Source organism: Phoenix dactylifera, chromosome 2, assembly GCF_009389715.1.
Source record: "Phoenix dactylifera cultivar Barhee BC4 chromosome 2, palm_55x_up_171113_PBpolish2nd_filt_p, whole genome shotgun sequence".
Taxonomy (NCBI): domain Eukaryota; kingdom Viridiplantae; phylum Streptophyta; class Magnoliopsida; order Arecales; family Arecaceae; genus Phoenix; species Phoenix dactylifera.
The window spans coordinates 11902622-11915682 of NC_052393.1; the positions used below are offsets into that span (position 1 = coordinate 11902622).

The window sequence follows — 13061 nt, forward strand, 5'->3', positions numbered from 1 at the left end:
CAGCAACTCATCCAACTAGAACAGTTGAAGAATGAGCTAGAGTGCTAGAGATCTAATTGATGCTTCCCTGTCAATTAATCCCAATATAGCTCTCTTCATCGTGTGGTTCTGTAGAAAGTTGGAACATTCTCAGTGGAGCTCTCCGTCAATTAATCCCAAGAAGGTTCTCTACAGGGCTTGTAGAGCAAACCTGAGAGATAAGCATCCACGCTGGAGCTGATATATGAAAAAAAATGTTCACCAGGGACGAAGTTGAGCTTCAACTTTCTTCCCTTCCCACATGAACCAGTGGATGAAAGAGCTCATCATTTCATCCACTGGTACTCTGGTACATAATTCTCTCAGATCTCAGATAGCCTTGGATTTTTCACTGATGATGTTCATAATATCAGCTTCTTTCCCTCAAAATTTTATACAAAAATATAGTTCTTCATGATATAAATTAAACATTTATTTTTCAAGAGTATCAATGTAAAAATAATAATATCCTTATTAATGTAAATAATATTAATAATATCCATTTACATTTAAAACGATTACTTTTTAACATAGTCTAAAATTTAATGGAAGGATATCATCCCCAAAAAAAAGAATGATTTGAAAGATACGAACTCAGATAATAATTTTCAACGAGTAAATATACGATAAACCATATCCTCGGAGATGTATATGTGAAAAGTCCAGAGATCTTTTAGCTTTTATCCCCACAGAACCACAAATTAGGAGCTTTCATCCATGCACATAATAATGAACATAGAAGGACACCTAGTTTGTTCAAAAATCGAATGAAAAGAGGAAGAAAAGGTTTCAAAAGCCTAAGGAACAAGGTTGGCCATTAGATCCCTAGTTATAGACCGGAAGCACCTCCAATATGTAAAAATCGAATTTCTGCACTACTTAAACAGCAGGGAAGACTAAAAAGCCTTGAAAGCATTCATTTATTATATATCTTTCTGAAATTGTAATAGCTCAAAATCCATCCTCAGCACCCTAAGAGATGTTCCAGTTTTAAAACAGGAAACTCAAAAGTGCGGACTGAAAGGAAACAAGACGACAAAGACTGGCACATAACAACTAATCCATTACCACCATCAGGGTGGTTGAATGGTGTTAAAGTTCAATTACTATAAAATGATCAAATCCACCACTGCACCTCAGTTTCAATAGACTACGGATGATCGAGGCAAATGGAGTTACTCCACCACTTTGGTAAAGTGACGAACAGCAAATGCCAAACCCAAGATCAAGATGGGCACAAGGAACTGCAGTATTTTGATCACAAATTCTGAAGTTTTATCAGGATTGTAGGATGCTTGTTGTGGTGGCACATACATGCGCTTAGTTGGAATACTTGATGAATCTATCTCCCCGATGCAATACTTGCTCATCATCTCCTTAGCAGAGGTGCTGTGACCTACATCTTCAAAATCGTCGGTTGCATCCTTCCCTGCAAAGACAATTAGATGAAAAATTCAGTTCTGCAAATAGAGTCAATTAAGCAAGACCAGAGTTTGACTGGTTTAATCATGCTTTCTTTTATATAAGAATATAGGAAAATATACAAGACAAAAAGCAACTAACATATAAAATCTACAGTTCAACAAAAAGCTGATTTGAATTATTACCAGTCACTGCTAGCAAGACTTCATCACCACCTGGATGCTCATCCATAAATGGGGTGACATCAAACACCTGTAGTACCCAAATATGTGAAAATAAAAGTGAGTACTTCATGATGAAGAAAATATATGAGCATGCCCAAATTTTCATATCAAGTCCCCGCAAGTTAATACACAATTATTCGGATATATCTTAAGCTCTTCATAAATCATTGTCCTATATGTTAATAAGGGGAGCTTGTCAATATACAGATCGACTTGCCTAACGTAAAAAAAAGAAGGGGAAGAGAAGAGCATGGGTTTAATGTTTTATAAACACTAAATCTCAGATAATGTCAGAAAGAAAGAAGGCAAGAACAGTAATATTAATAATTTGGTTTAGGTGTGAAATCATTAATATTTTTATAAGAGATAACGCGTAAGTCCCTACAAATGACGACCAGAATGAGAACTACTAGATACAATTTCTTAAGATGATTAAAATAAAAATATTGAAGTCACCAGGAGAAAGGAAAGAGGGCATTTCAAGAAAAGATCCAATTTTCTGAGAGGAGATTTGGTTAAGGCCAAGCCAACTTATCATCAAGGATATGAGAAGTGCAAATTAGAAAAGGTCCACATGATTCAAATTTACAGAAAAAGGACCACCACTTTGAATTTTACTCAGCAATAATACTCCTGCTCTGCCAACTATTGATAAAAATATAGCATATGTGCATCCATTACTAATAGGTGAAGCTGAGGTCCATTGCAAAGAGGAAACTGGGTTTCCACTAGGGGCCACCTGTAACACATGGCGGACTTTGAGATCTGTGTCGACAATCATCTGCTGAGCATTGCATTGAAATTTTACCAGCAGATATCATGGAAATCTTAAAGCCTGACTTATATTGCAGGCAAGGCCATAGCGGAAACTTAATTTTCACCTGACAGTGAACCTAAACCAGTTCTATTCATGGGGCAGCCACTTTTAGCACCCCCCCCCCCCCCCCCCCCCAAAAAAAAAAAAAGAAGAAGAGAGAACTGAGATTCGGTCCATCCCTAGTTTTCCCTACCCAGGATCTTGGATTGCCAGGACTATAACTGGGTAATAACCTATTTTAGTTGACCTACACTGCAATCTTACCAATATGTATGCATTACCAAATGCATCAACTGAGATAAATATGTGCATTCATCTGACAGGGGCACAATTGTCCAGGAAAGTTCAAAGCAGACTGTTCACCTGAAAAAAAATAGATTTGGCTCTATTCTAGAAATATGAAAAACTAAGTGTATTTTTTCTGCAAAATTCCCAAAGAAAAACTGCTTAGCTACATAAAACAAAGAATGCAAGTTTCATTCAGATCAGACTCTTAAAGTGAAAAGAAGATTTATTTGCATAGTGAGCATGGTAGAAGTAATCATATTAAAAGAAATATTTGCAAAATAATGATAGGATTGGAAATGAGTGCATACAAGAATCTTAAAGGTTGCATCAATTATTGGATAAATGTTTGAAAAACCAGTTGATATGGTGCAGTCTGTTGGTTTATTAATAAATTATTTAATTCAAAATTTTGAGATTTTAGAATTCTATATCTTAGACTCCCAAATAACTTGGTTTTCTAAATAGATAAGATTTACGGGACACAACCCTTGATGAATGGATAGATTATGTGAAGGGATGCATTCAACGAAAGGAAGCTTAAGCATCTAATCATACTCACCCTTTCACATCTATAAATAGAAAAGGGATCGTACTTTCCATCCATCAGAACATCCCCTTTCCATCTGAATAACTCCAAATTAGAGAAGAGAATTGCGAGCACTAAGTAAGTGAACTCAAGTACACCGAATAAGCATTTGAGAAGAAGATTATGTCCACATATAAGAGAATTGAGAGAGTCCACATCAATCAAATTTGCTGATTTTCAATACATCCGGATTTGGCTAGTTCGGGTTCGACCCTAATTCTCCTTCGATAGAGTGCACTTTAAGGAAAATACAAAGCAGTTTGTTGTATCTTGGAAGTAGATCGCCATCAACTGTTTGCACCTGAGCAGGGCGAATTCTAATCTAAAGAAAGTGCCTTTCATAGCATGCCTCGAACTGGGTAACATCAAAATTTTATTTATTTATTTAGTGTGTGTAGAAAGCCATTAATTAAATATTGAAGATAAAACAATAAAATCACATAAAAGAGATTTATAAGATTTTAGCAGATAGATTATTTTCCAACACAGTCAAGTGTAAGCTAAATTGATGACATAGGACTGGCCATCTATGTTTATGATCATGCAATTATATCTGCATACACGGGCATAATCATGCACCATGCACGGGTGTATGCATGTATAGGACAAACAAAGTAAACTAAGAGGCTAGAAGGGAATTAGTGAAGGGATCAGATGGAGCGACAATTGGATAAAAGGAGTTTTCTTGTGGTCCATCCTTCTGATAGAAATGTTCCTCTGTTCTATCCATGGCATGGAAAAAAAGTGCCCACAACCAATTTCTCTTTGAATTCCCATGAGTCAGTCTCTCAGATTACTTTCACCTTGAACCCTCCATGCCATACACTATGTTTAACACCCTAACGACATACTAATTCCTTAAACAATGAACAAATGTCCATTTACGATCCTAAGTTACTCATCAGCATCCCAGATATGGAGGGTTGCACCTTTTCACTAGAGACAAGGCCAATTTCATTTTTAAGTTAAAGGATCTATAATAAAATAAATGGGGCAAGCATCTCCAGATAAGCATTAGTACTCACACACATCACCAAAAAGAAGAAAGAAAGAAAGAAAGCACAACCCACAAAACTGTAAGGTAACCCCACAACATTTTAAGAAAAAGCCAAGGGATTCAACCAATAATAGAGCTGTACTACCAAAACCTGGATGACAAAAGAAAATATAGCAAATCCTACCTACTGCATATTAAGCAAGTCCATCATCATAAAGGACTAGAGACAATACTGATGCTCCACTGAAAGTTGTTAATTGTACTGGATGAATCTTTGATGATTGAGGCACCCATCAAAAGTGGATGGAGGTGGTCATACAGAGTCATGCTATGTGATGTTCACAGCTGTCCTGCCACCATCTTCTGTATCGTTTCTTTCTAGGAAAAATATGGAATTGGGTGATGTTTAGTCGTGCACTTATCTTAAAGATCATATTCTGCTGGGGGAATCCTCGAAACTTGAGAAGAGGTGAATGACGAAACCATGAACAAGAACCACAGATCTTGAGACTTACTCCACACATCTAGATGTGATACTCGTTGAACGAAAGAAGGCAGAAAATCCATATGAATACAGTAAAGTTCTTTAACAAACCCAATTTAATGTTTATCTTATCCAAATATTTGAACATGAAGAAAATGAATATGACCATATCCACTATAGTAGCCTTTTTTTCGTTTCCAGAAACACAAAGAAGGATCAAAGTAAATGCCAGTAAGCACCAGAGCAGAAACCATCCATCCAAATCCACTCAGACACGAAACTTTTTACCCACAAAGTAAACTAAAAGATCTGGTTTTCTCGATTATATAATTGAAGGTTGATCCTAGATTAGCTCTTACACTTTAATGCCATTTAAGTCAAATGATCTTCATCAGTAACCACTCCTCCAAAACTCTCTTGCAGTCCTACTCCCAAATGAGCATTTTTCCATAATTTCGTGTTAGTTGATTTCAATCCCACCAACAATCACTGTCTAGTTTTCATGCTAAAGCATAGCAAGACTACAATATTTTATATAGAAAACCTAGAAAGAATCAAACCTCTCAATTATGGCAAATAAGAGAAACATTCAAGCGTTGATAATCAGATCCCAGTTTTCAGGTTCGTCAATCCACACTGGATCCTAGCAACCTAATCGAAAGTCTTCAAGAAAAAGAATAAATTTGAGATCGAAACAGCTATAACGAAAGAAATCAAAGCAGCCTAACCTATCGTCAAACAGACCAAATTTCCCATAAAGCCAGTCTCAACATCAGAACAAATAAATCCAAGCAGCACCAATCAGAGGCCTTAAATTTAAATTAAAAGAAGGACGAAAGAGAAACTTAATCACAACAAATCAATAATCAGAACAAAAAAGGGTCTCTTAAACCCCCACCGAAAACCCTACTTCAACCGATTCAAATCCCAAAGGAACCTCGCTTCTCACTTATCACCTGTAAGCAGAAACTCACACAGAAATAATCACAGCAAAGCTTATTACATGCACATCTATCACCAAAATAAATAACCAAAACAAGCCAAAAAAAAAACTAACGGCACGATCTAACAATTGAAAATAAAAAGGAAAAGAAAAAAAGTGAGCGAGGAAAGAAACAAAAGGAAAGACCTTTCCGGAGATGACGACCCAGCAATCCTTGGTAACGTTGTGCTTGGCCACCTCATCGAAGTGGTAAGTTTTGGAAGCGGCGGCCATGGGCTGCTCCAAGACCCACACCTCAGACCTGAAACTGATGAATTATGATCGAATCAAGAATTTATAGAAGATAAATCAGAAAGAGAGAGAAATTACCTATGAAATAGAGGGAAAGACACGAGCTTTTGGCCCTTCCCCACCTACTCCCACCGTTCCCGATGGCCGCACCTGGTTTCCGCTCTCATATCTAATAAATAAAGTTCTTATATACTAAAATTTTTCATGGGTGTGCAGCCGCTTAGGTGGTGGGTTGACCGTTGGATGAAATTACGGGTTTGTTCCTAGTCCTTGACAAAGTTACGGATGGAGTATCTGACCGTTGGGTTATTGGGAAAGGCAAAAGAATAGGGTTAGTAGAGGAACTTTGAGTTGATGTTGACATATAATCCATCCATTCCTAGACAAAATTTGATGGCCGCAATTGTCACGAAGTTGATCGCCATTCCTTATCAAATATTAGATTCTTTTAACAGCTCTAACTAAATTTTACATAGTGAACTTCTAAAAAAATATAATCATATCCGTATGTTTTTATCTTAATTTTTCATTTTATTTAATATTTTTTTAATTTTCTAATCATATAATTTAATTATTTAATTTAATTTATATTTTCAGCATTCAATATATCCGTATTCATTAATAAAAATATAAATATAATTTTTTGTTACATATATATATATATATATATATATATATATATATATATATATATATATATATATATATATATATATATATATCGAACAAAACAAATATCGGTATCTGGCCAATTTTTTAACTGACGTAGAGAACTTGAGATAATAGCTGTCTTATTTTGATAGGCTATGTTGATTATAAAATATAAAAAATTAGGCTGGAGTTAGATAGGATTATATTAAAGTTATTTTATTGGTGATGAACGTGCCATTACAAAGATAATAAAAGTAATGGATTTTGAAGCACTATTTTTGTATCTTCCTGACCAAATCCTCCTACGTTAGGATTGCTTGTTAATTGTTGATTTTTGAAAATAAATGCATGGCGTATTTTTCTCTTTCATTGATACAATTTTATGCAAATTACATTTTTTTTATTGTTAGAGATATTTTTCTAATTCTTAAAAATATTTTTTTTCAAAAATCGAACATATTACAATTTTATGCAAATTATATTTTTTTTATTGTTAGAGATATTTTTCTAATTCATAAAAATATTTTATTTTTCAAAATCGAGCATAATTACAAGAAAGGGGAGATGATGCTTGACATGATTGGTTAGCATTATATCAACAGAGATGCTGAGATTGAAAAAAAGCTGCAGCATACTTAATTTCTATCATAAATAATATATCAACTTATTATAATCAATATATTCTTATACACTGGTCTCACAATATATAAGACAAAAAATTATTCTTTTCTGATGGGGAAAAGTAGACCACCCGACAGGATGCAATTAAAGCACCTGAATCCGACGAACATACGCAATCCCAATAAGGATGGCCTCGCCAAGCATGGCATCAACAAACACGACCTCAACAGGCATGACCTCGGTAGGCATGATCTCGACAGACGTGACCCCGGCAGGCAGGACCTCGACAGGCACGACCTCAACAAGCACGACCTCGACAGGCATAACCTCGGCAGGAACGATCTCGGCAAGAACAACCTCGGCACGCATGGTCTCGGTTGAGCAAAGTCCGATTGACCTCGAGCCGACCCCAACTCCACTAACAATCAAGTCGGTCTGCCTAAGAAAAGGACCGTCAAATTCTCTATACCCGGAATCAAATCTCGCAATCTCCGCCTCAACGGCTGTCAATATTTAAATTCATGCAATCTCAATCGATCCCCAGCCCGAAATTTTGGGTTGTTTAAGGTAACTCATTTAAACTAAGATTCGCGCAATCACACCCGATTGCGTGTAACCGCTACACCCCCTTCTATAAGAAAGGGGGAAGCTCTAGGAAAAATCTTCGCCCCTGGCCAAGAAACAACCTCTCCATTATCTCCAAAGTCTCTCCTGACTAAGCATCGAAGGACCTTCATCGGAACCCCTGGCCAAAGGCTTTTTACAGGTCCGCCGGAAAACAGCCGTCCACCACCATGCCGGCAGCAGAAGCTCCTCCTCCTCGACTCGAGGTCGCCCCCAAGCCTATTTTCCAGCAACACTTTCAATTAGAAAAAATTAACTTTTAAATATTATGTTTATTAACTGGTTCAACAAAGCTTTCGCATTTGTGTTATATCTTCCTATATTATACTTATATTAGGTTTTTAAATAAGTTCACAAATGAACCTATTTATACAAATAAAGAACTTTATAAAAAAATCTATAAATATATAAAGATAGAGATAAATATGCAAATATGAAAGATTTTAGAAACTAATATTTTTTCCAAAATTAATCCCAACCAAGATCAAAGTCAGAATAATAATTTATTTATTATTAATTTACGTAGAGCTTCGGAATCACGGAGATTGGACTCCGCGACTTTCTGTTTGGGGAGCCCAAGACCAACGGAGGGTACAAAAAGCGAACCCGTATTGCGTTGGTCGACGGTAGCATCGGCATCGGTCTTGCTCACGCGGGCGGCCGCCGTGTCTTGGTCCTCTAATTCCTATTTCGGCCGCCGAATTCAAAGCCAGAATTGTCTATGGATTTGAGCGATGACCGTTGGCGATAAGATCTGACCTTTGAGAAAAAAGAAGGAAGAAAACAAGCCTCCACTTTGATTCAGCATCTGGAATTTGGGCTTTGAACACGATTAGTTACTCTCCTGATGTCACTGATAAAATGACTCTTCTTTAGATTTAGAGGAAGATGGTTGGAGCATATTCAACTAGTGTTGGCAACACAATCCATCATGATGTATGGCACCATGGCATGCAAAACCTTGATCATATGTGTTTTTAACTTTTTTTTGGACTCATTTATTTCATATGTTGTCTTATAACCATGCATAATTGTACATAGCACGTTGTTGTTTCAATTAACACATAATATGCTAACGAACATGATTGATATTTTACATATGTGTTAGATTGTAATATGTCTCGAGATAGCACTGCACACATTTATTTAACAATAATTTCTAGTAGAGGAGAATGATGAATTGAAGAATAGTTCCGTATTTCATAGATTATAATATTCTTAAAATTGCTGACTGTAGGCAAAATATATATCATCCAAAGATCAACTCCACCATTGGGATTTATTTGCCCATCTTCTACACATGAGGTGGCAAGCAATCATTTTTCTCATTTAACAAATCTTTTCATTCTTCAATCATATAGAAAAAAGATGGGACAACAATTTTCCCCTATCAACAACAAATAAAACTAACACAGAGCATAGAGAAGTTAAGTTAATCAATTATTAAACAATCAATTAGATAACATATCAAACCTCCAACTTTCTAACAAGCTCCAAGCATTCGAAGCTTGCCTTGATACACGTAAATGAGAGAGAGAGAGAGGTAGAGGGGCTTCACTTGTAGCCTCATGCTGTGCTTGACATAGTAATGAAAGTTGCTTCTACCGAACTTTCAAGGAAGAACAAGTCCTTGACAAGCTAGCTTCAATGGCTAACAGATCTGCAAGTGTCGTCCTCTCCCTTCTTTCTTTGTCCATCTTTAATAACGGTTGCAAAAGCTCGCAATTTGAATATTTAACCTGTTCTACCCTCACCAGTTCCATCATTTTCTTCTATGCTCCTTCTCGCTTTCCACAATCTCCTTAATTGAGGTTTTGCATTGAAGGGACTTCAACGAGTTAGGAGGATTATATCTTGAGGAGATTAATGAACCTGCTGTTCGTACCATTGCTGCAATTCTCAAGTCATTTTCTTGTACTTCTTCTTTGGAGATATTCTTTTCCCGTGGAGTTGAGGGGAAGGTGATGGCTATAATTGAAGGTGCCAATAGCAAGGATGTTATCAAGCATGCTATGACCTAGCATTTCATTGCTCACCTCTCACTTGCTACTAGTCTCGAGTCACCTTTCCCTTCATCCTCCCCAATAAAAAACAATCTGAAAACATCGAAACATATAACATCAAAAAGTGTTTTTCTTTTATAACTATATTTGTCTCTCTGAAGCACCTAGCAAATGTCATGAACAATTGCCTGTGTATATAAAAAAAGCGATGCCATGGTAACTAGGAAAAATTACTGAAAACATCGCTCAGCTCTCATCAACCAATCACTTTGCTTCATTATATGGTACAATTCACCGAGGCTAATTTAAAGGGAGCGATAAGTTGAGTAACCATTTGAGATTATCATGAGTTACAAAATCATTTTTGATAAGTTTATTCTTCTAGTATCTCCCACTTGATTGCATTTGAAACATGCACCCGTTTCATAATTATGGGCATTAGTTAATTTTATGACTTATCAACCATCTAAAAGTACATGGAAATAGATCTTCTTTTTGTTAGAATAGTTAGAAATCCAATAAATTTATTTATTTTCATATAATTATGGAATAACAATATCTAAGAAAAAGAGTGCCATTAAAGAATTTGATTTACAGTTACTCTCATCAACACATTTATTTGGATTAATGGATCCTCACCTCTATGTTAATGGCTTGAACATAATTTTTTCCCCTTTTTTATGATGACACTAATTATATTAGTTGCATTAGTTACATTGTTAGTAGGCCATCCTCAAAAAAAGAAAAAAAGAAAAAAGAAAAAAAGAAATCTGGAGATTTTGTCCTCCTTTTCCAGCGCAAAAGCTCACCATTAATAAGGTTATCAAGAATTAAGCCCAAAGGCTGAAGTTGCCAGTCCTCATATATGTTACCTACCCAAACCTTGTGTGAAGAATGCCATCATGACAACCTTTGTGAAAATTAAAAAGAATCCATAGCACACTTTATTTTTCGGAAAGAAACATCATGTGGCTCCTGGTCGTTACTATTAGGGTTTGATTTTTCTCTGCATAAAATACACGTGTTATGCAGCATACAAACCCTTTCTCTATGACTACCTATAAGTCCTTTTATTTAATAATACTTTATTAAATTTCTAATCTTGGAAGAAAATAATATATCTTTATAATCTCTTACTTGACTCCACCAAGTATGAGATTTTAACAGCATAGAAAGAGGTCCTCCCCCCTCCCCCCTCTCTCTCTCTTAATGGAAGAAAAAGGTTGTCTTGTAACTAAAAATATTTAAGGATGCAGGCACTTAGGAGATATGGGAAAGAAGAAGAAAACAAAGAGAGAGAGAGACTAATCTCTTTAATCTCTCTAAACTAAGTACTTAAATACTTTTGTGCGAATTGATTGAGTATTTAAGAGTGAAAGGAATGATGTAGTGACAGTGATAGGGGGAGTGAGGAGAAACAGGAGAGAAGGAGATGAGGCATGCATGTAATCAAAATCTTTAGGATTCTAATTTAGATTAATTATAGATCAATTGAATTAATGTAGGAAGATATTTTATTCATTTATATAAGGACAAAACCAAAGACTCCTTGTATGGATAAAGGGGAGAGTTTTGGGGTTTCCCCCATAGAAGTCGTCATCATTTCATTAATCATTCAAGACAAACAATGCGCTGAACTTCTGGTTTGAAAAAACTGATTAACTATTCAAACTAGTGAGAAACAATCCATGGCATAACACTCATCAGTCTTTTTCCATCAGACAAAAAAAAACACTCATCAATCTTTTGGAAAGAGAGGTGAAAAATGGTCAGTCGGAAGAGACTAGAGAAAATAACCTGGAGCTTTTTCCATTTGAAACTCGATGGTAGTCGGAGCACCAGTTAAAACTTCTTCTGCACCCAGTTAAACATCTAGATATTGCACCAACAGACTATCATGAGACCAGAGACTACCAAGTATGAGCACTTAGTTCTGTACGTATCAAAGCATGCCATTCTTACCTTCATGTTCATAATGAGACTGGAATTGAGGCCTCGCCAATTTGGACTTTTGGGATGAGAGATCTGAGGACTGTGAATGGTTTATAGCAGGGAAGTTTTTTGATCAGGGAATGGTCCCTAAAAAAAGAGGGAGCGGTTGGCAATGAATTGGCTACATCCAACCCACTGGAAATCTCCAAGCTGGACCCTATTGGCTCCTTATCTTCTAGGAAAACAACCTCCCTTGCCTCTAGTTATCAGGGTCTGGTTGTCCAAAAAGTTTAAGTCACAACCAAGGTGTTAGCCTTGCATGGATTTTGTTGCAGTGTGGGTCTCCCAAGCTTATGATCTACCCATCGTTAGTTCAGAGGGCTATGATTGAGGAAAAGGACGTTGCTAAAAATTTGATCTTGTTTGTCATAATACAAGTTAGACAAGGAGGTTATTGTGAATGCCATTTGATTGTTGGTATCTCTATGAATTCCTTGTCACAGTACCCATTGGAAATGGTGTATAGTTCAGGTGCTAATGGGGTATAAGCAATCCCCCCGGCTGTCGCAAAAATGGCTACAAATTGAAAGGATGCCCTGAAATTTAATGAACAGGATTGGGGTTGATATAGGCATGACCGATTGCAGAGAGGTAGCATGAAACGTGCTCTCAGTGAATGAGAGTGTGTATTTGTTTGGTATTTAGCGTGCATGGCTTCATGTCCATCGTCCATCAGTCCATGGTATTGTTAGTATGTATGCATGCCAAAAGTTTTGATGTGCTACTACATTCAAGCAAGAAGCTTGTTTTATATACTGAAATTCCTCTTGTCGTAGCAAACAGAGTTAGCTACCGAGCGATACCTAGCCCGCTTGTTGTAGATGAGTATATCAATAAGGGTATCCATAATTTTGAAAGCAAAAAAAACTGAGCAAGTAAGAGATGTAGTTTCCTCTTCCTTTTTCTCTCTCTCTTTCTTCTTCTTTTTTTTTTTTAAAGGAACCAACTTGGTTAATGGATTTATGAGGTTAGTGGTCTTATAAAAATTCATTCATGACATTTGGGCAATAGAGACATGGATTGATTCATTCCTTTAACATCCCTTTTCTCTCCAGAATTAAGATTTCCACCACCAAATTTTATAGAAAGAAGATGTCAAT

At 36.3% G+C, this 13061-nt stretch overlaps 1 protein-coding gene and 1 long non-coding RNA gene across 3 annotated transcripts; both read right to left on the reverse strand.

The window, feature by feature from the left end:
• Positions 1–910: 910 nt before the first annotated feature.
• LOC103708462 (cytochrome b5) lies at positions 911–6262 on the reverse strand. Of its 2 annotated transcripts, none has more exons than XM_008793391.4 (4): positions 6149–6262; positions 5966–6080; positions 1626–1692; positions 911–1447 (listed from the first exon to the last, which is right to left on the reverse strand). In XM_008793391.4, exons 2-4 carry the CDS (start codon positions 6050–6052, stop codon positions 1194–1196), a joined length of 408 nt encoding a protein of 135 aa, XP_008791613.1. In that variant the 5' UTR covers positions 6053–6080; positions 6149–6262; the 3' UTR covers positions 911–1193. The 2 variants fall into 2 exon arrangements, with proteins under 2 accessions (XP_008791613.1, XP_008791612.1); XM_008793390.3 differs by having other exon boundaries at positions 5966–6086; positions 6149–6254.
• Positions 6263–11778: 5516 nt separating this feature from the next.
• LOC108511362 lies at positions 11779–12034 on the reverse strand. The gene is made up of 2 exons (XR_005509568.1): positions 11932–12034; positions 11779–11841 (listed from the first exon to the last, which is right to left on the reverse strand). It is a non-coding gene; the product is annotated as an uncharacterized LOC108511362 (long non-coding RNA).
• Between the last annotated feature and the right edge of the window lie 1027 nt (positions 12035–13061).